Source organism: Pan troglodytes, chromosome 4 (genome assembly GCF_028858775.2).
Source record: "Pan troglodytes isolate AG18354 chromosome 4, NHGRI_mPanTro3-v2.0_pri, whole genome shotgun sequence".
Lineage (NCBI taxonomy): Eukaryota > Metazoa > Chordata > Mammalia > Primates > Hominidae > Pan > Pan troglodytes.
The window spans coordinates 124,364,066-124,391,055 of NC_072402.2; the positions used below are offsets into that span (position 1 = coordinate 124,364,066).

The 26,990-nt window shown below is 43.5% G+C and overlaps 1 protein-coding gene across 1 annotated transcript; it reads left to right on the top strand.

The window, feature by feature from the left end:
- PHAX (phosphorylated adaptor for RNA export) lies at nt 1-26,966 on the top strand. Its single transcript, XM_517905.7, has 5 exons — nt 1-815; nt 3,316-3,929; nt 8,102-8,222; nt 16,970-17,053; nt 24,292-26,966. Exons 1-5 carry the CDS (start codon nt 276-278, stop codon nt 24,559-24,561), a joined length of 1,629 nt encoding a protein of 542 aa, XP_517905.5. The 5' UTR covers nt 1-275; the 3' UTR covers nt 24,562-26,966.
- The last annotated feature ends 24 nt before the right edge of the window (nt 26,967-26,990 follow it).

A 26,990-nucleotide genomic window follows, 5' to 3' on the forward strand; every position in this document is an offset into this window, starting at 1 on the left:
GTACTCTCCTGGCAAAACTGCTGGCGAGTGTAGTCTTTCTGCAGAAAGTAAAAATGGCCTTATTCAGTAAGTTAAATTTATGTTCAAGTGCTATTTCTTTACGACACCGGAAAACAAACATTTCAAACACCATGCTGAGAACTCAGTCCTTGTTTTGGGGAGGGATGCACTTGGAAGATTCGAGCTAAGGTACGATCCTCCCTAGGTATCCGCGGGTCATTGTTTTCAGGACCCCCGCAGATACCAACATCCGCCATGCTCCAGCCCCTTACATTATGTGGGGGTGCACGGTGGGTCCTTCCCATCCGCAGGTTCGGCATCCGTGGATAGGGAGTGGATACAGAGGGCGGACTATACAGCTTGAAAGGCTTCCCTGGAAGCAATATGTAGAGTGGATTGTGGATGAGCAAGAACAGAAGCGGGGAGGCTTGTCCAGAGCATACAGGGGAAGGATGTACGGCCAAGGGAGGAATCCCAGACGACCGCGATACGTGACATATTTATGTTTGCACGAAAATAAAGTTTGGAAGAAAAGTGTTGGGGGAACAAGGGATTCATTTTCCCGGGGTAGTTGGAATGCAATGGGACGCCTCAGGCCGCTGGGACAGGCTGGCCTCCGCGCGGGGGCGCCCGAGCAGCCGAGCCGCCGGGCCTTCCGGCTGCCCCGCCGGAAGTGCTCTCCTGACCCGCCGCTGTGCAGCGCACCGCACCGCGGGAAGATGGCGTTGGAGGTCGGCGATATGGAAGATGGGCAGCTTTCCGACTCGGATTCCGACATGACGGTCGCACCTAGCGACAGGCCGCTGCAATTGCCAGTGAGTGTGAAAGGAGGGTGGGTGATCGTGGCTGGGCGCGCGGAGCCTGGGCCCCGGGGAGCGCGCAGGCAGCGGTGAGGGTGAGGGGTGGGAGCTAAGAGCCCGGGCCAGAGCGAGGAGCCCGGGCTGTCGGGTCAGTGGCCGCAGAAGGGGCGAGCAGGCGTCCCCCAGGCGGGCTCACGGAGCCCGGGCTGCGGGGGCCGGGGGGCGAGGGGCGACGGCGGCAGCGGCAGCGGCTGGGCGTGCGAACCCCGACCTGGCTGCTCCCTGCGAGGCGGGGCGCGCGAGCCCTGGCGCCTCCTGGAGGCCGGCTTACGGCGGCCTCTTAGACGTCTCACCTCCGCCCACCGCTCTTTCTTTTCTAAACTTAGGGCTTCCCCACTCCATCGCCGCTAGGTAACCATAAAGGGGCAGATTTTGCCAAATATGTAGCATCTGGGGACATCAGCCTGAAACAGCCTGTGATGCTCATTTTCTCCCTGAGCCGAAGGGAGACTGAGGCCCAGGAATGAAGTTTATCGCTTACTCAAAGACCTGGTTTTCCATGTTTCCACCGAACCTAGCTTCGTCATGCGGTACCATGGCACTAGGCTTTTGCATTAGCCTCTCTGATTTTGTTTGTTGTTTTGAAGTGGTCTCACGCTGTTGCCCAGGCTGGAGTGCAGTGGCGCGATCTCGGCTCACTGCAACCTCCGCCTCCCGGGTTCAAGTGATTCTCCTGCCTCAGCCTCCCGAGTAGCTGGGATTACATGCGCCCGCTGCCACGCCTGGTTAATTTTTGTATTTTTGGTAGACACGGGGTTTCACCATGTTGCCCAGGCTGGTCTCGAACTCCTGACCTCAAGTGATCGGCCTGCCTCGGCCTCCAAAAGTGCTGAGATTACAGGTGTGAACCACCGCGCCCGGCCACATCCAGCTAATTTTGTATTTTTAGTAGAGACGAGATTTCTCCATGTTGGTCAGGCTGGTCTCGAACTACCAACCTCAGGTGATCCGCCCGCCTCGGCCTCCCAAAGTGTTGGGATTACAGGCGTGAGCCACCGCGCCCGGCCTAATTTTTGTATTTTTAGTAGAGACGGGGGTTCTCCATGTTGGCCAGGCTCGTCTTGAATTTCCGACCTCAAGTGACCACCCACCTCGGCCTCCCAAAGTGCTGGGACTGCAGGCGCGAGCCACCGCGCCCGGCCCAGCTTCCCTGCTTTCTAAACGGGAATTTGTCTTGACTGCCTTGGTAGGTAGCAACCTCTCTGAGAGGGCGTTGGTGCCAGGCTGCCTGTGTTCAGATCCTGGGGCCACCGATGTGTGACCTACAGCAGGTTTATTTAGCCTCACTGCTTTTTGTCTACCTCTGTGGAATTGTCATGATGTACCACTGATAGGGTTATTGCAAGGATTCTGTGGAGCATACAGTGCGCAGTAATGCCTGATAAGTGTTATCTCTGATTATTATTTGAAGATAGGAAGATAGATAGTCCCAACTTCCATTTCTAGCGTAGTAGGAGTTTAACAAATACAAATACTTGCTTTTGCATATAAATGTTTAGGAAATTAGTACCAAGATATTTTGTTTTTCAATCTCAGGTTGTTTTTACATAAATTGACCCATGACTTGGTAAATAAACTTAATGCCGTGGACTCTGGGGTTTTAAAAATATCATGCCCAGGCTCGGCGCGGTGGCTCACGCCTGTAATCCCAGCACTTTGGGAGGTCGAGGCGGGTGGATCACGAGGTCAGGAGATCGAGACCATCCTGGCTAATGCGGTGAAACCCCCTCTCTACTAAAAATACAAAAAAATTAGCCGGGCGTAGTGGCGGGCCCCTGTAGTCCCAGCTACTCAGGAGGCTGAGGCAGGAGAATGGTGTGAACCCGGGAGGCGGAGCTTGCAGTGAGCCGAGATCGCGCCACTGCACTCCAGCCTGGGTGACAGAGCGAGACTCCCATCTCAAGAAAAAAAAAAGAAAACGTGCCCAGCCTGGGCAACTTGGCAAGACCCCGTCTCTACAAAAAATGCAAAAAAAAAAAAAAAATAGCTGGGTATGGTGAAGGTTGCCTGTAGTCCCAGTCCCTCAGGAGGCTGAGGTAGGAGGATCGCTTGAGCCTGGGAGGTGGTGAGCCATGATTGCTCCACTGCACTCCAGCCTCGGCCACAGAACAAAACTTTGTCTCAAAAAAAAAAAAGTAACAATTATGTATGTCATTTTAAAACATTCTGACAGTAACTGAAAAGTTTGAAATATTTTAAAGGTGACAAGAGCTTTGGTAATATAGTAGAAGGAGATCTTAGAACAAAGTGCTGCATTAGTTGTAAAGATAAGAATTTGTGGCTTTTAAATTGGCAAATTCCATGTGGAACTTAGAAAAGTAGGAACTTGATTGGTCTCAGATTTGTCTTTGAAGATCAGTTCCATTTTGGAATGGCAAAGTTGAATCTCTAAATTTTTAAAAATTAGGTAGGTGGAGTTTGTGTTTTGTGAAATTGTGTTTCTTTTCACTTGCAGAAAGTGCTAGGTGGCGACAGTGCTATGAGGGCCTTCCAGAACACGGCAACTGCATGTGCACCAGTATCACATTATCGAGCTGTTGAAAGTGTGGATTCAAGTGAAGAAAGTTTTTCTGATTCAGATGATGATAGCTGTCTTTGGAAACGCAAACGACAGAAATGTTTTAACCCTCCTCCCAAACCAGAGCCTTTTCAGTTTGGCCAGAGCAGTCAGAAACCACCTGTTGCTGGAGGAAAGAAGATTAACAACATATGGGGTGCTGTGCTGCAGGAACAGAATCAAGATGCAGTGGCCACTGAACTTGGTATCTTGGGAATGGAGGGCACTATTGACAGAAGCAGACAATCCGAGACCTACAATTATTTGCTTGCCAAGAAACTTAGGAAGGAATCTCAAGAGCATACAAAAGATCTAGACAAGGAACTAGATGAATATATGCACGGTGGCAAAAAAATGGGATCAAAGGAAGAGGAAAATGGGCAAGGTCATCTCAAAAGGAAACGACCTGTCAAAGACAGGCTAGGGAACAGACCAGAAATGAACTATAAAGGTCGATACGAGATTACAGCGGAAGATTCTCAAGAGAAAGTGGCTGATGAAATTTCATTCAGGTGAGCATTTGAATGACAAATAAGTACTTGACCAGATGGCTTCTATTTATAGGAAATAAAATGAATGCCAAATACTTTAATGATATGTTCCCTTTTTTTTTTTTTTTTTGAGACAGGGTCTTGCTCTGTCACCCAGGCTGGAGTGCAGTTACTCACTGCAACCTCCGCCTCCTCGCTTAAGGGATTCTCTTACCTCAGCCCCCTGAATAGCTGGGACCACAGGTATGCACCCCCACGCCCAGCTATTCTTTGTATTTTTAGTAGAGACAGGGTCTTGCCATGTTGTCCAAGCTACTCTCGAACTCCAGAGCTCAAGGGATCCACCCGCCTTTGCCTCTCAAAGTGCTGAGATTACAGGCGTGAGCCATGGGCTGGCCTAATTTATTTATTTATTTATTTATTTATTTGAGAAAGGATCTCACTCTTGCCCAGGCTGGAGTGCAGTGCTGCAATCACACCTCACTGGAACCTAGAACTCTTGGGCTGAAGGGATCCTTCCACCTCAGCTTCCTGAGTAACTGGGACTACAGGCTCAGGCCATCATGCCTAGCCAATTAAAAAAAAAAAAATTATGGCCAGACACAGTGGCTCACGCTTGTAATCCCAGCACTTTGGGAGGCCGAGGTGAGTGGATCATGAGGTCAGGAGTTCAAGACCAGCCTGGCCAACACAGTGAAACCCCATCTCTACTAAAAATACAAAAATTAGCTGGGCGTGGTAGTGGGCGCCTGTAATCCCAGCTACTCGGGAGGCTGAGGCAGGAGAATCGCTTGAACCCGGGAGGCGGAGGTTGCAGTGAGCCGAGATTGTGCCACTGCACTCCAGCCTGGGCGACAGAACTAGACTCCATCTCAGAAAAAAAAAAAATTAGGAGTTTCACTGTGTTGCCCAGGCTGGTGTCAAACTCCTGGGAGCAAGCAATCCTCCCACATTGGCCTCCCAAAGTGCTGGGATTATATGTATCAACCACTGCGCTGTCCACAGATTTTTTTTTTTTTAAGAGATGGTCTTGCTCTGGTCACTCAGCTGGAGTGCAGTAGCGCAATCAGAGCTCACTGAAGCTGAGCTCCTGGGCTTAAGCAATCCTCCTGCCTCAGCTTCCCAGATTGCTGGGATTATAGGTGTGAGCCACTGTACCTGACTCTTTGAAAATTTTTCTTTAAGGAACTGGGATAATTTGGTTATATGAATACATTCGTAATGTATTTTTCTGTTGGTTTTTTGTTTTTTGAGACAGTCTTGCTCTGTCACCCAGGCTGGAGTGCAGTGGTGTTATCCTGGCTCACTGCAACGTCCCCTCATGAGAATTGCTTGAACATGAGAGAGCCACCTGAGTAGCTGGGACTATAGGTATTCGCCACCACACCCAAATAATTTTTTTTTTTTTTTGTATTTTTAGTAGAGATGGGGTTTCACTATGTTGGCCGGGCTGTCTCAATCTCCTGGCCTCAAGTGATTTGCCTGCCTTGGCCTCCCAAATGCTGGGATTATAGGCATGAGCTGCGCACCCACTGTGTTTCCTTAAATTTGGGCAAGCCTGATAGAATAATTTTGTAGACTTTTATGAACTGTTAAACAACTTGTTGCATTTAGTGCCATAGAGCTTTTTAAATAAAGCATATATTTTTAAATCATGGGTTGTTTTTGTTTAGTGTTTTCAAGAATTTGTGACTTTTTTCTTAACTTTGAGGTATATTTTACAGATAATATTCACCCATTTCTAGTGTTAATTTTTTTAGGAAACATACCAAGTTGTATAACCATCACCTCTGAAACATTTCTGTCACCCAGTAAGATCCCTTATGTCCACATGCCAGTTTATAGTTAATCCCTGTTCTCATCCCAGATAACTGCTAATCTACTTTCTGTCTATAAATTTGCCTTTTTTGGATATTTCATATAAATGGTGTCAGGTAGTATGTAATCTCGTGCCTTGCTTCTGTCAGCTAATGTTATGTTTTTGTTTGTTTTTGTTTTTGTTTTTTTGTGTGTGTGGTTTGTTTTTTTGATTGTTTGTTTGTTTTTTTGAGACAGAGTGTCACTCTGTTGCCCAGGCTGGAGTGCAGTGTCACGATCTCAGCTCACTGCAACCTCCGCCTCCCGGGTTCAAGCAATTCTCATGCCTCAGCCTCGTGAGTAGCTGGAATTACAACCATGTGCTACAACGCCCAGCTAATTTTTATATTTTTTAGTAGAGACAGGGTTTCGCCATGTTGGCCAGGCTGGTCTCGAACTCCAGACCACCTCGGCCTCCCAAAGTGGTGGGATTAGAGGTGTAAGCCACTGCGCCCAGCCAATGTTGTGTTTTTGAGATTGATCCATGGTGTAGCAGGAATCAATACATTTTTATAGTGTGTGTATATATGCATATATTCATATTGAATATTCTACTTTTTGGCTATCATGAATAATGCTGTTATGAACCTTCACATCCAGATCTTTAAACATATATTTTCATATCTTTGTTTTCTTTTGTTTTGTTTTAGACAGAGTCTCACTCTCTCGCCCAGGATGGAGTGCAGTGGCATGATCTCAGCTCACTGCAACCTCCGCCTCCTGGGTTCAATCAAATCTCCTGCCTCAGCCTCCCTAGTAGCCGGGATTAGAGGCGTGCGCCACCACGCCCAGATAATTTTTTTTTTGTATTTTTAGTAGAGACGGTTTCACCATGTTGACCAGGCTGGTCTCAAACTTCTAACCTCAGATGATCCACCCCCTTCGACCTCCCAAAGTGTTGGGATTACAGGCGTGAGCCACCTCACCTGGCCGTATTTTCATTTCTTTTGGGTAAATACCCAGAAGTAGAATTGCTTGGTGTATGGTAAATTTACAATTCATGTATTTTTACCAAGTTCAGATTTCGAATTAACATTTTCATTAGCTCTAAATTACTAATGAACAGTGTCATAAATTTGAAAACAGATACGGTTCAAGAGTAATGCAGCTGGTAGGAAAACAAGTATTTACTTTCCAGGCAAGCCTATCTGAACACCAGTACTTGATTTTTAAAATACTGGGGAAGTTTGGAATTTGAGTGCTGGAAAGAAACTTAGAGATGTTGTAAACCAAAACCTTCATTTCACAGATTAATATTAGACCTGGAGTTAAACCCTGATCCTTGTATTCCTAGTCTATTTCTCTTTCCACAAAAATGCACTGCCTCCTGTTGAGAAGAAACAAAGGGTGCCAGGTCTGAATTCTTTTTTTTTTTTTTTTTTTTGAGACGGAGTTTCACTCTCGTTGCCCAGGCTGGAGTGCAATGGTGCCATCTTGGCTCACTGCAACCTCTGCCTTAGCCTCAGGGTTCAAGCAATTCTCCTGCCTCAGCCTCCCAAGTAGCTGGGATTATAGGCATGCGCCACCACACCCAGGTAATTTTGTATTTTTTGTAAAGACAGGGTTTCTCCACGTTAGTCAGACTGGTCTCGAACTCCCAACCTCAGGTGATCCAACCACCTCGGCCTCCCAAAATGCTGGGATTATAGGCGTGAGCCACCACACCCAGCTGAATTCTTGATCTGTTGAGAGTGTGAGCTTTGACACTGGAAGAATTCCTTAGGCTACCTACGTTTCTAACCTCTCAGTGACAAAATGAAAACGATAGTACCTATCTTGTACATTCTTGAGAGAATCAGCTGGCATAGTGCATGTAAGGTTCTTAGGATTGTGCTTATTATAATCATAATAAGCCATCAGTAAATATTAGCTGTTTCTATTTTTTGTTCTGAGGCAGGGAGTCTATGAGGGAAAGGTCCTATCCCATTTTAAAGCTCCAGACATCTCTGGAATTACGAGAGCCTCAGCTTTTAGGCGTAATAATTGAAAGTATATATGTCTGTTATTTATTTTGACAATAGTGGACTGCCTTTATCATCTTTTGCATCCAGACCTGCATTCATCGTGCTGCATGTGCATTTTGAAATCTGCTATAATCCAATAAGACAAATAAAGAAGCCAATTATGAGAGTTTAGATGGAAACTTGAGGTTACCATCTCCTTCTGTGACCCAAGATTAGGAATATTTACATGTCAGTGATTCCAAGATTAAATATTGAAGATTTAGAAAACCAAGAGTTACTAGAATCAGATTTTCATTCTAGCTGGTGACTAAGGTAGATTTCTTCAACTTTGTACAACAAACAAAGAGGATAATTTTACTTGTTTCTCATCAGGTTACAGGAACCAAAGAAAGACCTGATAGCCCGAGTAGTGAGGATTATTGGTAACAAAAAGGCAATTGAACTTCTGATGGAAACCGCTGAAGTTGAACAAAATGGTGGTCTCTTTATAATGGTAAGACTGCTTAACTGTTTTTGTTTTTGTATTGTTTATCCTGTGTTTTTGTTTTTGTTTTTGATTACAAATTTAACTTTGCCCTTGTTGGATCTCTGATTTATCATGCATTCTTACAGTATGTTTGAGGTTTTTAAACTATTATCAACAATGAAGACTGTGTTAAAAAAAAAATTAGTTGCCAGGCGCGGTGGCTCAAGCCTGTATTCCCAGCACTTTGGGAGGCTGAGGCGGGCCGATCACCTGAGATTGGGAGTTCGAGACCAGCCTGACCAACATGGAGAAACCCTGTCTCTACTAAAAATACAAAATTAGCCAAGCGTGGTGGCACATGCCTGTAATCCCAGCTACTCAGGAGGCTGAGGCAGGAGAATCACTTGAACCTGAGAGACCAGAGGTTGCAGTGAGCTGAGATAGCACCCTTGCACTCCATCCTGGGCAACAGGAGCGAAACTCCGTCTCAAAAAAAAAAAAGAATAAAAAAAAAAATTAGTACAGTTGTTTTTGCAGTTAGTACTTCCCTGACAAAAAAACAAACAAACATAAATTATAGCCTGTTGCCGTATAGTCACCAAAACATTTCTTACATGATTCGTTAAAGGTAGGGGTTGAATTTTTTTTTTTTTTTTGAGAAGGAGTCTCGCTCTGTCGCCCAGACTGGAGTGCAGTGGCGCAATCTCGGCTCACTGCAACCTCCGCCTCCCGAGTTCAAGCAATTCTCCTGCCTCAGCCCCCCAAGTAGCTGAGATCACAGGCATGCACCACCACACCCGGCTAACGTTTGTATTTTTAGTAGAGACGGGGTTTCACCATGTTGCCCAGGCTGGTCTCAAACTCCTGACCTTAGGCAATCCACCCAGCTTGGCCTCCCAAAGTGCTGGGATTACAGGTGTGAGCCACTGCACCCGGCCAAAGGGTTGAAGTTTAAGACGACAAAGTCTAGGGGAGCCTAGGAGCTCAGATCTTGAGAATATGGGTTTTAGAGTTTGGGTACCCTTTTTTACTTCTAGAATTTCAACATACTAATTGAAATTCGGCTAAGTTGTTTGACTCCTTGGAGCCTCAGTCACCTCAGCTGTAAAATGGAGATTAGTCCTACATTTTAAGGATTAGAGGAGATGGTGCACATAAAATACTGACCACAGTGCCCAGCACTTTAGCAATGGTAAACAGAAGTGTTCATTTTGGTTCACTTAATTCATGCATTCTTGAAAAAGAGGGCAAAAAAAAAAAACAAAACACCCTTTTTTTTGTTTGTTTTTTGAGACGGAATCTCACTCTGTCGCCCAGGATGGAGTGCAGTGGCACAATCTCAGTTCACTGAAACCTCCATCTCCCGAGTTCAAGCAATTCCCCTGCCTTAGCCTCCCAAGTATGCTGGGACTATAGCCTGCCACCACGCCCAGCTAGTTTTTGTATTTTAGTAGAGGCAGGCTTTCACCATATTGCCTAGGCTGGTTGAGAACTCCTGAGCTCAGGCAATCCGCCTGCCTCGGCCTCCCAAAGTGCTGGGATTACAGGCTTGAGCCACTGTGCCCGGTCAACACTTTTGTTATGTAAGCACAGATAGATACACAATAAAGTATAAATAGGTATACAGTATTTTTGTGTGTATTAAAATTTCCTGGGTATAAGAATGAAAGTTGGGGGAAGTCTAAAAAGTTCCTGGGGTGGTAGAGCAATAATGGGAGAAAAGTTTGAGAAGCCCTTTACTGTTTCAGAATGACAGAAAGAGCTCCTCTGGCTAGGCCAGATCACGAGCACTGGCGGTTATAGAAGGGTTTGGATATCTCATTTAATTCAGCTTTCACCACAGGGTGAGGATGAAGGTTTGAATGACTTCCTTGTTTTTTGTTACTGATAAGTCTGAATACTGTAATAACATCACAAGGGAGTAGATCAATATTGTGCTTTGGACATGGGGAGAAAAAAAAACCCAGTTAGGATTAATAGCATTGGCTAAGGAAACAGCCTGTGAACATAAATTACAGAAGTCAAAACAGAAGTTAGCAACAAAAGAAATTACAGTAATCGTGAATGCACTGCCATCCCTATTTGTGTCATTGTTAAAGTACTTCGATTTTCATTCAGTTGAACACAGAGTTACAGATTTCATCAATATTTTAGTACTGTAGTGATAAAACTTTATATTCCAGTGAGCTAATGCAGATTTACTGAATATTGGGAAGATGCAAGTTCAAATTTACTTTCTTATTTTATTTTATTTTTTGAGACACAGTCTGGCTCTCTTGCCCAGGCTGGAGTACAGTGGCGCGATCTCAGCTCACTGTATCCTCCACCTCCCAGGCTCAAGCCATCCCCCACCTCAGCCTTCTGAGTAGCTGGGATTGCAGGTGCGTGCCACCGCGCTTGGCTAATTTTTTGTGTTTTTAGTAGAGATGGAGTTTTACCATGTTGTCCAGGCTGGTTTTGAACTTGTGAGCTCAAGGAATCTGCCCACCTCGGTCTCCCAAAGTACTGGGATTACAGGTGTGAGCCACTATGTCCAGCCCCCAAATTTACTTTCTTTTTTTTTGTTTTTTTTTTTCATTTGTTTGTTTGTTTGTTTTGAGATGTAGTTTTGCTCTTGTTGCCCAGGCTGGAGTCCAATGGCGCAATCTTGGCTCACCGCAACCTCTGCCTCCCGGGTTCAAGCGATTCTCCTGCCTCAGCCTCCCAAGTAGCTGAGATTACAGGCATGCGCCACCACCCCGGCTAATTTTGTATTTTTAATAGAGACAGGGTTTCTCCATGTTGAGCAGGCTGGTCTTGAACTCCCGACCTCAGGTGATCTGCCGGCCTCGGCCTCCCAAAGTGCTGGGATTACAGGCGTGAGGCACCGTGCCCGGCCTCCAAATTTACTTTCTTTGGATACATTATTTCCTTGAATTCAGTGCTTTCTACGTGCCAGGCACTCTTCTAGAGGAGGGAGCTTATGTTGTGGTTGGGGGAAAGGAAGACAGTCTATAAACAATAAATATAACTTCAAGTATGTTAAAAAGTGATACATTGACCAGACGCACCTGTAATCCCAGCACTTTGGGGGGCCAAGGAGGGTAGATTGCTTGAGTACAGGAGTTCGAGACCAGCCTGGGCAACATGGTGAAATCCTGTTCTACAAAAAATATGTATACATATATTAGCCAGGCTTGGTGGCACATGTGTTTAGTCCCAACTACCTAGGAGGCTGAGGTGGGAGGATCACTTGAACCTGGGAGGTCAAGGCTGCAGTGAACTGTAATCATGCCACTGTGCTCCAGCTTGGGTGACAGAGCGAGACCCTGTCTCAAAAAAAAAAAAAAAGGTGATACATCCTATGGGAAAAGAAAGAAATCAGATGGAGCTATAGGGAATAGTAGCAGAGAGGAGGACGTTGCAGTTAAACTAGAGTGGTCTGGGTAGATGTTAAGAAGGTGCCATTTGAACAAAGACTTGAGGTGAAGCAATGAATACTGCAGGAAGAATAGACCAAGCAGAAGTAACAGCTATTGTAGAAGTGAAGGGTGCCCAGCAAGGCCAGAACTAGCATGAAGTGAGCAGTTTACTTGCTTTAGGTTCAAAATTTGACAGTGCCTTAAAAACTCAATAATCAAAATAAATAATATTTGAATGTACCAGTTTCAAAAATCAAAATTAATGCAAAAAATCCATAAGGGACAAAATTTTAAAGACAGGCTCTTACCCTGTACTTGGCAAGACTGCTCTCTCCACCCTAATCTCTACCTAGTTCCTGTCTCAACAAGGGGCCAATGTGGCAGGAGCAGAGTGCATGAGAGAGTGAGTAGGATATAAGGTCAGAGAGATAATTGGGCCAGGTCTAGTGGGAACTTGTTTGCCATCTTAAGGAATTTTCCTTTTACTTTAAATGAAATGGCCCATAGAGGGTTTTGAACAGATAAGAAATGCATTTCCTAGGCCGGGCGTGGTGGCTCACACCTGTAATCCCACCACTTTGGGAGACCGAGGCGGGCAGATCACCTGAGGTCAGGAGTTGAGACCAGCCTGACTAATGTGGAGAAACCCCGTCTCTATTAAAAATACACAAAAATTAGCCAGGTATGGTGGTGTATGCCTGTAATCCCAGCTACTCAGGAGGCTGAGGCAGGAGAATCGTTTGAACCCGGGAGGTGGAGGTTGCCATGAGCCGAGATTGCGCCATTGGACTCCAGACTGGGCAACAAGAGCGAAACTCAGTCTCAAAAAAGAAAAAAGAAAAAGAAATGCATTTCCTTTCAGCTGCTGTTTTGAGGATAGACTGAACTGAGGAATAAGATTAGAAGCAGGAAAAGCCATTCCAATGGGTCTGACCAGCATGGTAGCAGTGGGGTGAAGGAAAAGTGGTCAGATTCTGGGTATATGTGGAAGACACGGCCAACAGAATTTCCTAGTGGATTAGATGGAGGATGTAAGAAAAGGAAGAGTCAAAGATGACTCCAAGGTTTTTAGCCAGTTTGAAGAGCAATATCCAAAAATTCATATTGGCTTCAAAGTCTCAAAAGTCTATTTAACATGAACATGGAAGGGTATGTATAATGGATTGTTTAATGAAAAGACAGATTACAAACCAATTGGCCAGGCGCAGTGCCTCATGCCTGTAATCCCAGCACTTTGGGAGGCTGAGACGGGCATATCACCTGAGGTCAGGCGTTCGAGACCAGCCTGTCCAACATGGTGAAACCCCGTCTCTGCTAAAAATACAAAAATTAGCCGGGTGTGGTGGCATGTGCCTGTAATCACAGGTGCTCGGGAGGCTGAGGCAGGAGAATTGCTTGAACCTGGGAGGTGGAGGTTGCAGTGAGCAGAGATTGTGCCACTGCACTCCAGCCTGGGCAACAAGAACATGACTGTCTCAAAAATAAATAAACAAACCAATTTATATGACAGAATCCCATTTGGGGTTGGAGTTACAAATATATGTGGCATATAAAAAAGTAAAAAGATGTCCAGGTGTGGTGGCTCACACGTGTAATCCTGAGACCAGCCTGGGTGACATGGTGAAACCTTATCTCTACCAAAAAAATACAAAAATTAGCTGGATGTTGTGGCACATGCTTGTAGTCCCAGCTACTTGGGAGGCTAAGGAGGTGGGAGGATCCCTTGAGCCCAGAAGGTCGAGCTGCAGTGAGGCATGATCACACCACCTCACTTCAGCCTGGGTGAAGAGCGAGACTGTGTCAGAAAAAAGTAAAAAGATTATATGTGTCAAAATGTTACAGTGATTACCTATGGTTAGTAGGATCATGGGTGGTTTTTTTCTTTTCTTTTTCTTTTTTTTTTTTTTCCCTTTTTGATACAGGGTCTCACTCTGTCATCCAGGCTGGAGTACAGTGGCACAATCGCAGGTCACTGCAGCCTCGACCTCCCTGGCTCAAGCAGTCCTTCCACTTCAGTCTCCCAAGTAGCTGGGACTATAGGCTTGAGCCACAATGCCCAGCTAATTTTTGTATTTTTTGTAGAGACAGGGTTTCACCATGTTGCCCAGGCTGGTCTCAAACTCCTGGGCACTCAAGCAATCCATCTGCCTCTAGGATTACAGGTGTGAGCCATTGTACCCCGCCTATTTTTTCTTTAAACTGCATGTTTTTGCTACTTTTTCTGCAATTAACATATATTTGAGACAGTCTTGCTCTGTCACCCAGGGTGGAGTACAGTGTTGCCATCTCAGCTCACTGCAACCTCTGCCTCCCAGATTCAAACAATTCTCCTGCCCTCAGCCTTCTGAGTAACTGGGATTACAGGCATATCCCACCATGTCCAGCTAATTTTGTATTTTTATTAGAAACAGGGTTTCACCATGTTGGCCAGGCCGGTCTCAAACTCCTGACCTCAAGTGATCCACCTGTCTCGGCCTCCCAAAGTGTTGGGTATAATACCCAACACCCAACCCGTGAGTCACCGCACCCGGCCACAAGTGTGTATATGTACCTATTTCCTTATTTTTAAAAATTCAGTTATTTGAATAGGCAACCAGTTCACATGGTAAAACAAGAAAGAGTATCAAGGGCTAAAGGGAGGAGGCTAAGGGAAATTTATGTTTACAGAGTTTCAGATTTGCAAGATGAAACAGTTTTGGAGATCTGTTTTATAACAGTGTAAATATACTTTACTACTGAACTGTATGTACACTTTAAAATTGTGAAGATGACAAAATTTTTTTGTCATGTGTTTATTATCACAATAAAAAATCAGTAAAAGAGTATGTAGTGAGAGGCTACCCGACCACACCTATCCATGAGCCACCCAGACTCCTCTCCAACACCCATTATTATTTTTTTTGAGATGGAGTCTCGCTCTGTCACCCAGGCTGGAGTGCAGTGGTGCGATCTCGGCTTACTGCAACCTCTGCCTCCCGGGTTCAAGCGATTCTCCTGCCTCAGCCTCCGAAGTAGCTGGGATTACAGGCACACACCACCACACCCAGCTAATTTTTATATTTTTAATAGAAATGAGGTTTCACCATGTTAGGCTGGTCTCAAACTCCTGACCTCATGATCTGCCCATTTTGGCCTCCCAAAGTGCTGGGATTACAGGCGTGAGCCACCGTGCCCGGCCCTAACACACTTGTTTTTACACAAATGGTCATATACTATACATACTATTCTATACCTTGCTTTTTTTTTTTAACTTAATTTATCTTAGAAACCTTATCAAGTATATAAAGAGAGCCCCCTCATTCTTTTTTGCAGTTGCTAGCATTCCAGTGAATAGTTATATCATAATTTATATGACTATGTGTATATGACATACATGCTCAGTCGATCCTCATTATTTGTAGATTTTATATTTTCAAATTTGCCTACTTGGTAAAAGTTATTCATAACCTCAAATCAATACTAGTGGTGGTTTCACAGTCATTCACAGATGTGCAGTGTCTAAAAAAATTTGAGTTGTCCGACATGCACATGCTTAGCTGAGGTCAAACAAGGCAACATTGCTTTGTTTCAGCTTCCATACTGTAAACAGGTGTTCTTTTCAAGGTCTATTTTAGTGCCATCTTTTTCACATTCTGTGCTTTTTTTTTTTTTTTTTTTTTTGCCCCTCTGGGGATTTTGCTGTTTAAAATGGTAGTGCTGTAGTGCCAACTAGTGTTTCTAAGTGCAAGAAGACTGTGACATGTGTTAGAGAGAAAATATGGTTAGATAAGCATCGTTTAGGCATGAGTTATAGGCTGTTGGCCACTAATTCAATGTTAATGAATCAACAATATGTTTTCAATAAGGTGTCTTTAAACCAAGATACATACAAGGTTATATACTGATCTGTTGACAAAAGTGTTGTCTATCAGAGGCTTTCAGGAACCTAACCCTGTATTTTTCAGAAGGAATGTTTCAATATTTGCTAATTCAATGTTTGCAGCAACTTTATAAAACGTAACTACCATGACTATTGAGAAGCCACTGTATGTGTGTATATATATCTGATTTATTATATATATTTAAATCTTTGATCCCTTTGGAATATATCTTGGTATAAGACATGAGGTATGAATCCAACGTAATATTTCCCATGGTGGCTACCCAGTAGCTCAACCATCAACTTTTTTTTTTTTTTTTTTTTTTGAAATAGAGGTTTGCATGAGACTTTCTCTCAAAAAAAAAAAAAAAAAATGAAATGGAGGTTTGCTCTTGTCGTCCAGGCTAGAGTGCAATGGCACAGTCTCGGTTCACTGCAACCTCCACCTCCCGGGTTCAAGTGATTGTCCTGCCTTAGCCTCCCAAGTAGCTGGGATTACAGATATGTGCTACCATGCCCAGCTAATTTTTGTGTTTTTGATAGAGACAGGGTTTCACCATGTTGTTGACCAGGCTGGTCTTGAATTCCTGACCTTAGGTGATCCACCCGCCTTGGCGTCCAAAGTGCTGGGATTACAGGCGTGAGCCACTGCGCCCAGCCTCAAATGCCAATTCTTGAATAATACATTTATCTTCTCCAATTTAAGATAGTATCTATATCATAGACTAAATACCCATGTATATTTGGCTTTTTTTTCTGGGTTTTCTATTTTGCTTCACTGATCATTCTAGTTTTATTTTGGAACCACACTGTTTTAATTATTTAGAGTTTATGATGTGTTTTAACATCTAATAGAATATTCATGGTGGGCGCGGTGGCTCACACCTGTAATCCTAGCACTTTGTGAGGCCGAGGCAGGCAGATCGCCTGAGGTCAGGAGTTTGAGACCAGGCTGGCCAACATGGCGAAACCCCGTTTCTACTAAAAATACAAAAATTCGCCAGGCGTGGTGGGGAGTGCCTATAATCCCAGCTACTCAGGAGGCTGAGGCAGGAGAAACGCTTGAACCCCGGAGGGCAGAGGCTGCAGTGAGCCGAGATCGTGCCATTTCACTCCAGCCTGAGCGAAAGAGTGAAACTCCATCTCAAAAAAAAAAAAAAAAAGAATATTCACTGACTTAGCCAGGTGGCAGATTAAAACAGAAAATCCAGTCATTTGTTAGGTCATTTGAGCTGAGTGGCCTATTTCTCTTTGTTACCATATAGATTTTTTAAATCATGGAATTTCAGAATTAAAAAAGACCAAATATCTTTGGCCTTCGTTTTATAGATGAAGAAACTGAAACTCATATTTCGGTAATTTACTCATGTTACCTATTTTGTAAGAGTCAGAATCAGGACAGGACTTCAGATCTGGTATTTCTTCTATCCCCTTAATTGTGTCTCTGTTAAAAGATGCCTTGACCATTTATGGGAAGAGTATATGCAGTTTAACTTTTCTGTTCCTTTTTGTAGAATGGTAGTCGAAGAAGAACACCAGGTGGAGTTTTTCTGAATCTCTTGAAAAACACTCCTAGTATCAGCGAGGAACAAATTAAGGTAATGATAATGTCCTCACCTCTTAAGCGCCATCATAATTTGACTTCTACTCACCCTCTACCTTCATTTTCTATGGATATGCATTACCTGTTCTGCCTTCAGTGGACTGATTTTGTTATTATCTTATTTTAAGTAACATTTATGCCTTTTATTTATTTATTTTTTTTTGAGGCGGAGTCTCACTCTGTCACCCAGGCTGGAGTGTAGCAGCATGATCTCAGCTCACTGCAACCTCTGCCTCCCGGGTTCAAGTGATTCTCGTGCCTCAGCCTCCCAAGTAGCTGGGATTACAGGCACATGCCACCATGCCTGGCTGATTTTTGTATTTTTAGTAGAGACGGGGTTTCACCATATTGGCCAGACTGGTCTCAAACTCCTGACCTCAAGCAATCCGCCCGTCTCGGCCCCCACAAAGTGCTGGGATTACAGGCGTGAGCCAGTGCTCCCAGCCAGCCTTTTATTCTTTGTAGAGACGGGGTCTTGCTGTGTTGCCCAGGCTGGTCTTGTACGTCTCGGCTCAAGCAATCCTCCTGCCCCAGTCTCCCAAAGTGCTGCAATTACAGGCATGAACCATTCTTTCTTTACCTATACACTTTTTATTTGTTTCTCTATTTCTTTCTTTCTTTTTTCCCCTTGAGACAGGGTCTAAGGACCTGGCTCTGTTGCCCAGGCTGGAGTGCAGTGGTGCAATTTCTGTTCACTGCAGCCTCTGCCTCCTGGGCTCAAGTAGTCCTCTCACCTCAGCCTCCAGAGTAACTGGGAGTACAGGCATATGCCATTACACCCAGCTAATTTTTGTATTTTTTGTAGAGATGTTGCCCAGGCTGGTCTGGAACTCTGGGCTCTAGTGATCCACCCACCTCAGCCTCCCAGAGTGTTGGGATTATAGGCATGAGCCACCACGCCTGGCCTATACAGTCTTTTCCTGTTCCATGTGGAAATAAATAACAAGCATCAGATGCTTAGTTCTAATTATTTGAACAAGCGTAAGGGCAGGCAGTGAGTCTGGAGTGAGTGTACAGTTAACACTTCAGCTTGGTGCCATCCCCCACCAAAAAAAAAATACAAAAAAAAAGTATCTCCCCGTAGTGACAATACCCTACATAACCACAAGACCCATTATCACTCCTAAGAGAAATAAAAACAATTTCATAGTATTCAATATCTAGACCTTATTCCAATTTCCTAATTTGTCCCAAGAATATATTTTATATACTTTCCCCCTAAGCAGAATACAGTCTAGGTTTCCATATTCCATTTGTTGTATCTCCTCCTGTATTATATATTTTTAATTATTTAAATTTTTTTTTTAAAATTTTTGGAAACAAAGTCTTTTTTAAAAAACTGTTTTTTTTTTTTTTGAGATGGAGTCTTGCTCTGTCGCCAGGCTGGAGTGCAGTGTCATGATCTCGGCAACCTCTGCCTCCCGGGTTCAAGCAAGTCCCCTGCCTCAGCCTCCTGAGTAGCTAGGATTACAGGCTTGCGCCACCACGCCCAGCTAATTTTTTGTATTTTAGTAGAGACGGGGTTTCACCATGTTAACCAGGATGGTCTCGATCTGACCTTGTGATCTGCCTGCCTTGGCCTCCCAAAGTGCTGGGATTCAGGCATGAGCCACCACGCCCGGCCGGAGACAAAGTCTTACTCTGTTGCCCCAGCTGGAGTGCATCATCACAGCTCACTGCATTCTTGACCTCCCTGGTCTTAGATGACCCTCAGCCTCCCAAGTAGCTGGGACAACAAACATGCACCACTATGGCCAGCTAATTTTTGTATTTTTGGTAGAGACGGAGTTTCTCCATGTTGGCCAGGCTGGTCTCCAACTCCTGGGCTCAAGCAGTCCTCCCACCTTGGCCTCCGAAAGTGCTGGAATTACAGGTGTTAGCCACCTCGCCTGGCCCTCCTTTATTCTTTTTAACCCCACATTTTCCTTCATGATTTAGACCTTTTGAAGAGTTAAAGTTAGGTTAGGCGTGGTGGCTCATGTCTGTAATTCCAGCATTTTGGGAGGCCGAGGTGGGCAGATCAGTTGAGTTCAGGAGTTCAAGACCAGCCTGGCCAGCATGGTGAAACCCCGACTCTACTCAGAATACAAAAATTAACCAGGCATGGTGGCGGGCGCCTGTAATCCCTGCTACTTGGGAGGCTGACGTAGGAGAATCGCTTGGACCTGGGAGGTGGACATCGCAGTGAGCCAAGATCACACCACTGTACTCCAGCCTGGGTGACAGAACAAGACTCTGTCTTTAAAAAAAAAAAAAAAAAAAAGTTACAGGTGGTTATCTTACAGAATATTAGGTTACCTTATTATATTTTGGTGATTGTCTCCTCGTGGCTTTCATTCATTCTTCTGTCTCCAGTATTATAAACTAGAAGGTGTAGACTCTTTAGTATTTTAAATCATGTTTGTGTTACTGGGAATATCTTTTACAGACATTCTTCTACAGTATGGGTTTTTCAAAACTTAAAATTTGTTATCTTTTAATTTGTTAATCTGAGAACATGATTTGCACTTAGCATTTATTCATATAGTAAAGATTGAGAACTAAACTCTTGCATAGGAAAGAGGTGGTGCACATCTATCACAGCTGTTGTATTTGAGTAGCTGCACATTTTCCTTATGATAACAATGGTGATAAAGGTAATAGGAATGTGTCTTTTAGCCATACTGACTGTAATACTAACGATGACAGATAAAGCAACTTACCTTGAGCTGGTCCAGGTAATTGCATTTTGCATCTGCTCAGTGTTCTTTTTCCTTAAGTTTTCTGGCTGTTCTCTTAACAGTCATTTTAATAGAGTCTGCTATATTGACATTCCTATAGGAAATGTTACTGTTACTGTAAATCTAAAATCTCTAGTAACTACTTTGTTCATTTCATTGTAACAACTGTTTCAGTAACATGATTTGTAACAATGTAAGTTTCCTTAGGAACACAACTGTTGAGTGGTAGCAAAGATTATACTCTAATGTTCTCTCCTCTCACCCAAAGTAATTCTTGACAAAAAGTATGTACTTAAAAGATACCTTCTAAGTAACTAAACCTTGGACAAATAATATTCTCAGGCAGGAGAAAAGAAATACTGTAACATTTATTGATTTCCTCCCACTGGACCAAAGATTAATATTATGTAACTTAATCTTCACCTCATTGTATCACTGTGAATGTTACAAATGGAGAATAATCAAAATTATATGCCTAAGATCACACAGACCACTCTGACTCCAAAACCATGTTGGAGTTATTTTCACTGTATTATTTCTTTGTAATTCAGTTATTCCAGCTCATTTAGGGAAAGGATTTTAATACTAGAAAGTTTTTATGTTAAACTACCAGAAACTTTGCATTATAATAAGAAAAAATAGAAACACTTGGAATATCTAATAATAGGGAAATGTTGACTTACAAGGACACTCTTGTTTGTTTTTTTGAGACAGAGTCTCGCTCTGTCCCCTAGGCTGAGTGCAGTGGATGATCTCGGCTCACTGCATCCTCCGCCTCCCGGCTTCAAGCAGTTCTCTCACCTCAGCCTCTCGAGTAGCTGGGATTACAGGCATACCACCACACCCGGCTAATTTTTGTATTTTTAGTAGAGACAGGGTTTCACCATGTTGTCTGGGCTTGTCTCAAACTCCTGACTTCAGGTGATCCACCCTCCTCAGCCTCCCAAAGTGCTGGAATTACAGGAGTGAGCCACCGCGCCTGGCCAAAAAATTCTTTTTAAAAAGAGACGGTTTCACTCTGTCACCCAGGTCTCACATTATGTTGCTTAGACTGGTCTTGAACTCTGGGGCTCAAATGATGTTCATGCCTTGGGCTTTCAAAGTGCTGGGATTACAGGTGTGAGCCACTATACCTGGCAGTTTTGTTTTGTTTTGAAGAGGTAGGTCTCCTGCTATCACTCAGGCAGGAGTCCAATGGCACTATCATAGCTCACTGTAGCCTCAAACTCCAGGGCTCAAGTGACCCTCTTGCCTCAGCCTCCTTAGTAGCTGGGACTATAGGGCACATGCCGTCACTCTCAGCTTATTTTTAAAATATTTTGTAGAGACAGGGTCTTATATTGCCCAGTCTAGTCTCAAACTCCTGGCCTTAAGCAATCCTCCTGTCTGGGCCTCCCAAAGTCCTGGGATTACAGGTGGGAGCCACCATGCCTGACCAATAAAATTTTATTATAGATCATTTATTTCAGATGCCACCTAAATGATGATGTTATAATTATTCTTTTAATTGCTATATTGCTAACAGTCACCATATGTAGAACTTAGAAGCCAGAACTTGACTAAGTTTGTTTTCCTGTTTTAAAATTCCATTTGGGTACATGACCTCACAATTAAGTTTTGTTTTGAAAAATACAAAGTTTTCTGAAGGAAAAAAGCAATAGTTAAAACTTTATTTGCTTTGTTCAAAGGAAAAAAAAAAGCTCAGCTAAAACACTAGAGTTAGATCCTTAACTTGGAGAGTTAAGTATATATAGATATGGATGGGAGGGGGGAAATTTTCCCTCAAATTACCTGTCTGCATTTGTGATAAAGATATTAACAACATGTTGCAACAACATTTTGGGGACCATTTCCCACTTTGTTCTATTAAATTCATAACGCATGGGAATGAAGTTTGCTTTTATTTTGTTTATTGTTTTTTTTTTAATTTTTGAGACGGAGTCTCCTAGCTCTGTTGCCCAGGCTGGAGTGCAGTGGTGAGATCTTGGCTCATCCCGGGTTCAAGCAATTCTCCTGCCTCACCCTCCCAAGTAGCTGGGATTACAGGTGCCCGCCACCACGACTGGCTGATTTTTGTGTTTCTGTTTGTTTGTTTGTTTTTTGAGATGGAGTCTTGCTCTATCGCCAGGCTGGAGTGCAGTGGCGCACTCTCGGCTCACTGCAACCTCTGCCTCCCGGGTTCAGGTGATTCCCCTGCCTCAGCCTCCCAAGTAGCTTGGATTATAGGCTCGCACCACCATGCCCAGCTAATTTTTTGTATTTTAGTAGAGATGGGGTTTCACCATGTTGGCCAGGATGGTCTCGATCTCCTGACCTCGTGATCCGCCTGCCTCGGCCTCCCAAAGTGCTGGGATTACAGGCGAGAGCCAGCAAACCCAGCCTAATTTTTTTTTTTTTTTTTTTTTTTTTTTTTAGTAGAGATGGAGTTTTACCATATTGGCCAGGCTGGTCTCGAACTCCTGACCTCAAGTGATCTGACCACCTCGGCCTCCTGAAATGCTAGGATTACAAGAATGCGCTACCACACCTGGCCAAAGTTTCTTTTTAATAAGGCTTGCCATATTTGGAGAGAAAAGGGCAGTTTCGTAAAATTTACTCAGTGTTAACAAGCATTATACTACTTAGAATTCTTAGCAAGATGCTTGGATATGCTTCCATATAAAATGAAAATGCTTCTACTGTGGCTTCTTCATATTCTTTGAATTAAAGGTAAGTGAACTCTTGGAAAAAATTGCAAATCATCACACTTTTGTGAAGGAAGTATAATAGATTTTAAGAACATTGGGCCGGGCACGGTGGCTTAACCCTGTAATCCCAGCACTTTGGGAGGCCGAGGCAGGTGGGTCACTTGAGGCCAGGAGTTGGAGACCAGCCTGGGCAACATGGAGAAACCCCATCTCCACTAAAAATACAAAATATAGTTAGGTGTGGTAGCTCACGCCTGTAGTTCCAGCTACTCTAGAGGCCAAGGCATGAGAATTGCTTGAACCCTGGAAGCGGAAATTGCAGTGAGCCGAGATCAGACCACTACCCTCCAGCCTGGGTGACAGAGCCAGACCCTGTCTCAAAAAAAAAAGAAGAAGAAAAAAAATAAGAATGTAGGAGAAATCAGCAGCTACTTGGGATGCTGAGGCGGGAGGATTGCTTTAGTCCAGGAATTCGAGGCTGCAGTGAGGTATAATTATACCACTGCACTCCAGCTTGGGTGACAGCGAGGCCCCATCTCTATCAAAAACTTTTAAAAAGGAGAATATTAGAGAAATCATATGTGAGTTCAGACTTCATACCTTCACATGGTAGCCCTGTAATCTTGTGCCTCATTTTCCACATCTGAAAACAAGGATAGTTAACTACCTCATAAGGCTTTTGTGAGGACGAAATGAGTTAATGTGTGTGTAAAGTCCTTAGCAAAATGCCTGGTACGTAAAAGTACTCACTTGATAACTGGTAGCAAGCCTCATTATATTCTGAATTTACCTTTGTCTTTTCTCACGTATGTACCCTCCTTCTCCCTCCTCAGTTCCTCCTCTTTAGCAAATAGTTTTCTTATTTCTCTTCACCAAAACACTCATATTCTGAAGTTTTCCCTTACCTCTTCATTTCAAAGATCTTTACACCTTCCTCTGTTAATTCTGTGTGCTGCTTGTAACTATTTAGCATAAATTTTAGGAGAGAGTCTCCTTCATCCCACCATCTTCCATAGTGCTTTTTATAAACAAGAAGGGATTGGGATTTGTATTCTTTAAGAATATAACAGGGACTGGCTTGGCTTGAGCTTTTTGGAATCCCTGCCCAGGAGATAATAGGGTCCCAGAAGTGTGTCCTGCCTACACTAGCTCCTTTTTTAAACCTTTGAACCGTCTCTGTTTTAGTACAGGTTGACAATCCCTAATCTGAAAATCCAAAATGCTCCAAAACTTTTTGACTTTTTGTTTTGCTTTGGTTTTGGTTTTTTTTTTTTTTTTGAGACACAGTCTCGCTCTGCTGCCCAGGCAGGAGTGCAGTGGCGCAGTCTCGGCTCACTGCAACCTCTGTCTCCTGGATTCAAATGATCCTCCTGCCTCAGCCTCCCTAGTAGCTGAGACTACAGGTGTGTGCCACCACGGCCGGCTACTTTTTGTATTTTTAGGAGAGACAGGGTTTCACCATGTTGGCCAGGCTGGTCTGCAACTCCTGACCTCAAGTGAACCACCCACCTCCACCTCCCAAAGTGCTGGGATTACAGGCATGAGTCACCATGCCCAGCCTTCATTTAGGAAATTTTTAACTGTAGAGATGATACAGTATGGTAGAATAAGCATGGGCCCTAAACCTAACACTAGGCTGGGTTTAAATCAGTTTCAATCTTGCAGTGAGTACTTACTTAATATCTTGAACTCCATCTTAATAATGAGCCTAATAATATTTGTATTTTTTGTAAGAAATGGAGATAATGATTTTAAAGGGACAGTCATGGAATAAACCTTTAATAATGTGGTAGTTCTTGTTTACTAACTTTGTTCCTTTATTACAGGACATTTTCTACATTGAAAACCAAAAGGAATATGAAAATAAAAAAGCTGCTAGGAAGAGGAGAACACAAGTGTTGGGGAAAAAGATGAAACAAGCTATTAAAAGTCTAAATTTTCAAGAAGATGATGATACATCACGAGAAACTTTTGCAAGTGACACAAATGAGGCCTTGGCCTCTCTTGATGAGTCACAGGAAGGACATGCAGAAGCCAAGTTGGAGGCAGAGGAAGCCATTGAAGTTGATCATTCTCATGATTTGGACATCTTTTAAGTACATTTTCAACAGTTTGAGGACTAAGCCTTTCTAAAATAACATTGTAATAAACCATTTTTACTGAGATTGCAACGTTTTGCACTGATAAACATGAGTATCTGGAGGAAAGACAATTGTTTTCTTGTTTAAAATATGTGCGGAAAGGAATGCAATTGATAGAACATTTAAAGATATATCTGACAAAATACTTAAGAGTATATAGCACAGGATTTAATTTCTCAATCTGTTGCATGTGCTAATTATGAGTATTACTAGTTGATAATCAGTTTTGTCTAGGTCATAACATACTATTTGTAAGTTTGTTTGCTTTTTCAAGTTTATCTTTGCAGTGAATTATGCTTTGGCTTTAAAACATTCCACTAAAATTATAATGGGACATATAAATTATTAAGCTGTTAGAAATGCATTCAAATTTGTTTTTTCTGTGTTCTAAGAACTCAGGCAATTTTAAGGATAAAAACTAACATTGGCCAGGCACGGTGGCTCACGCCTGTAATCCCAACACTTTGGGAGACCAAGGCGGGCAGATCACTTGAGGTCAGGAGTTTGAGACCAGCCAGGCCAACATGGTGAAACTTTGTCTCTACTAAAAATACAAAAACTAGCCAGGTGTGGTTCTCCATGCCTGTAATCCCAGCTACTCCGGAGGCTGAGGCAGGAGAATCACCTGAACCCGGGAGGCAAAGGTTGCAGTGAGCTGTGATCGTACCACTGTACTCCAGCCTGGGCGACAGAGCAAGACTCTGTCTCAAAAAACAAAAAAAATACAATTAAGAGGTGTATACTGATGATTCTTCCCACTCATTTGTTTGTCCAGAAGTAAATAAATGTCGGAAGTTTTCCAAGTAACTATTTGTTTTTTGGGGGTTTTTTTTAGTTAGAGTCTTGATCTGTCACCCAGGCTGGAGTACAGTGGCAGGATCTCAGCTTACTGCAGCTTCCATCTCCCAGGTTCAAGCGATCATGTGCCTAAGCCTCCTGAGTAGCTGGGATCACAGGCGTGTACCACCACGCCCAGCTGATTTTTGTATTTTTAGTAAAGACTTTCGCCATGTTGTCCAGGCTGGTCTCGAACTCCTGGCCTCATGATCTGCCCACCTCAGCCTCCCAAAGTGCTGGGATCACAGGCGTGAGCCACCGAACCCAGCCTTATTCTGCTTAAATTTAACGTGTTCTTTGACTTCTTAATTAACTTGGTCATATACTAAATGTGATCTACTCCTGTGGATTACCACATGCATTAAAAAAATTTTCAAGCTAGGCGTAGTGGCGCACACCTGCAATCCCAACACTTTGGGAGGCCAAGAGAGGAAGATTGCTTGAGCCCAGGAGTTTGAGACCAATCTAGGCAATGTAGTGAGACCCTGTCTCTAATTTAAAAAAGAAAAAGAAAAAAACATTCCCAGTGGCAGCCTGCCTAAGACTGTCTTACCTTATGTCAAGGAAGTCAGGTATTTAAAATGTTACATATGCCGGCACAGTGGCTCATGTGTGTAATCCCAGCACTCTGGGAGGCTGAGACAGGTAGATCATTTGAGGTCAGGAGTTCAAAACCAACCTGGTCTACATGGTGAAACCCCGTCTCAACTAAAAATACAAAAAATTAGCCGGGCGCGGTGGCTCACGCCCGTAATCCCAGCACTTTGGGAGGTGGAGGCAGGTGGATCACAAGGTCAAGAGATCGAGACCATCCTGGCCAACATGGTGAAAACCCCGTCTCTATTAAAAATACAAAAATTAGCTGGGCGTGGTGGCGCATGCCTGTAGTCCCAGCTACTAGGGAGGCTGAGGCAGGAGAATCACTTGAACCCAGGAGGCGGAGGTTGCAGTGAGCCAAGATCGCGCCACTGCACTCCAGCCTGGCGACAGAGCGAGACTCCCTCTCAAAAAAAAAAAAAAAATACAAAAAATTAGCCGGGCATTGTGGTGCATGCCTGTAATCTCAGCTATTTGGGAGGCCGAGGCAGGAGAATCACTTGAACCCAGGAGGCAGAGGTTGCAGTGAGTCGAGATCGTGCCACTGCACTCCAGCCTGGGTGACAGAGCAAGACTTTGTCTCAAAAATAATAATAATAAAATGTTACATGTGCATGAAGTTTTAAATCACTCATTTTTATTAATGAAGAAAATAAAGGTAGTTTAGACATTCCAAGAGTTAACTATAGTTTACAAAAATATATTAAGCAAAAATATGCTTGATGTATTAAGCAGAAATGTTGTATATTAAGCAAAAATGTAAAATTCAGCAATTATAAACTGTTCCTTACAGACAATGTACTTGAAGTCTTTTGGTAGTTCTGAGAATGTGGTCATTGAAGTTGGATCTAAGAGGAAAGTGGTTATCGGTTGCTTTTTATTTATAAAGGATGCAAAAATAAAATTAGATTTTTGGCAGTCCTTAATGAGCTTCAAGTGATTATATTTTT

Excerpts from the sequence above, each read along its gene's own strand:
- PHAX (XM_517905.7), top strand. The coding sequence starts at position 276 with ATGTGGGGGTGCACGGTGGGTCCTTCCCATCCGCAGGTTCGGCATCCG. Across the intron at positions 3,930-8,101 it reads GCTGATGAAATTTCATTCAG|GTTACAGGAACCAAAGAAAG; the intron begins GTGAGCATTTGA and ends GTTTCTCATCAG. Across the intron at positions 8,223-16,969 it reads ATGGTGGTCTCTTTATAATG|AATGGTAGTCGAAGAAGAAC; the intron begins GTAAGACTGCTT and ends TCCTTTTTGTAG.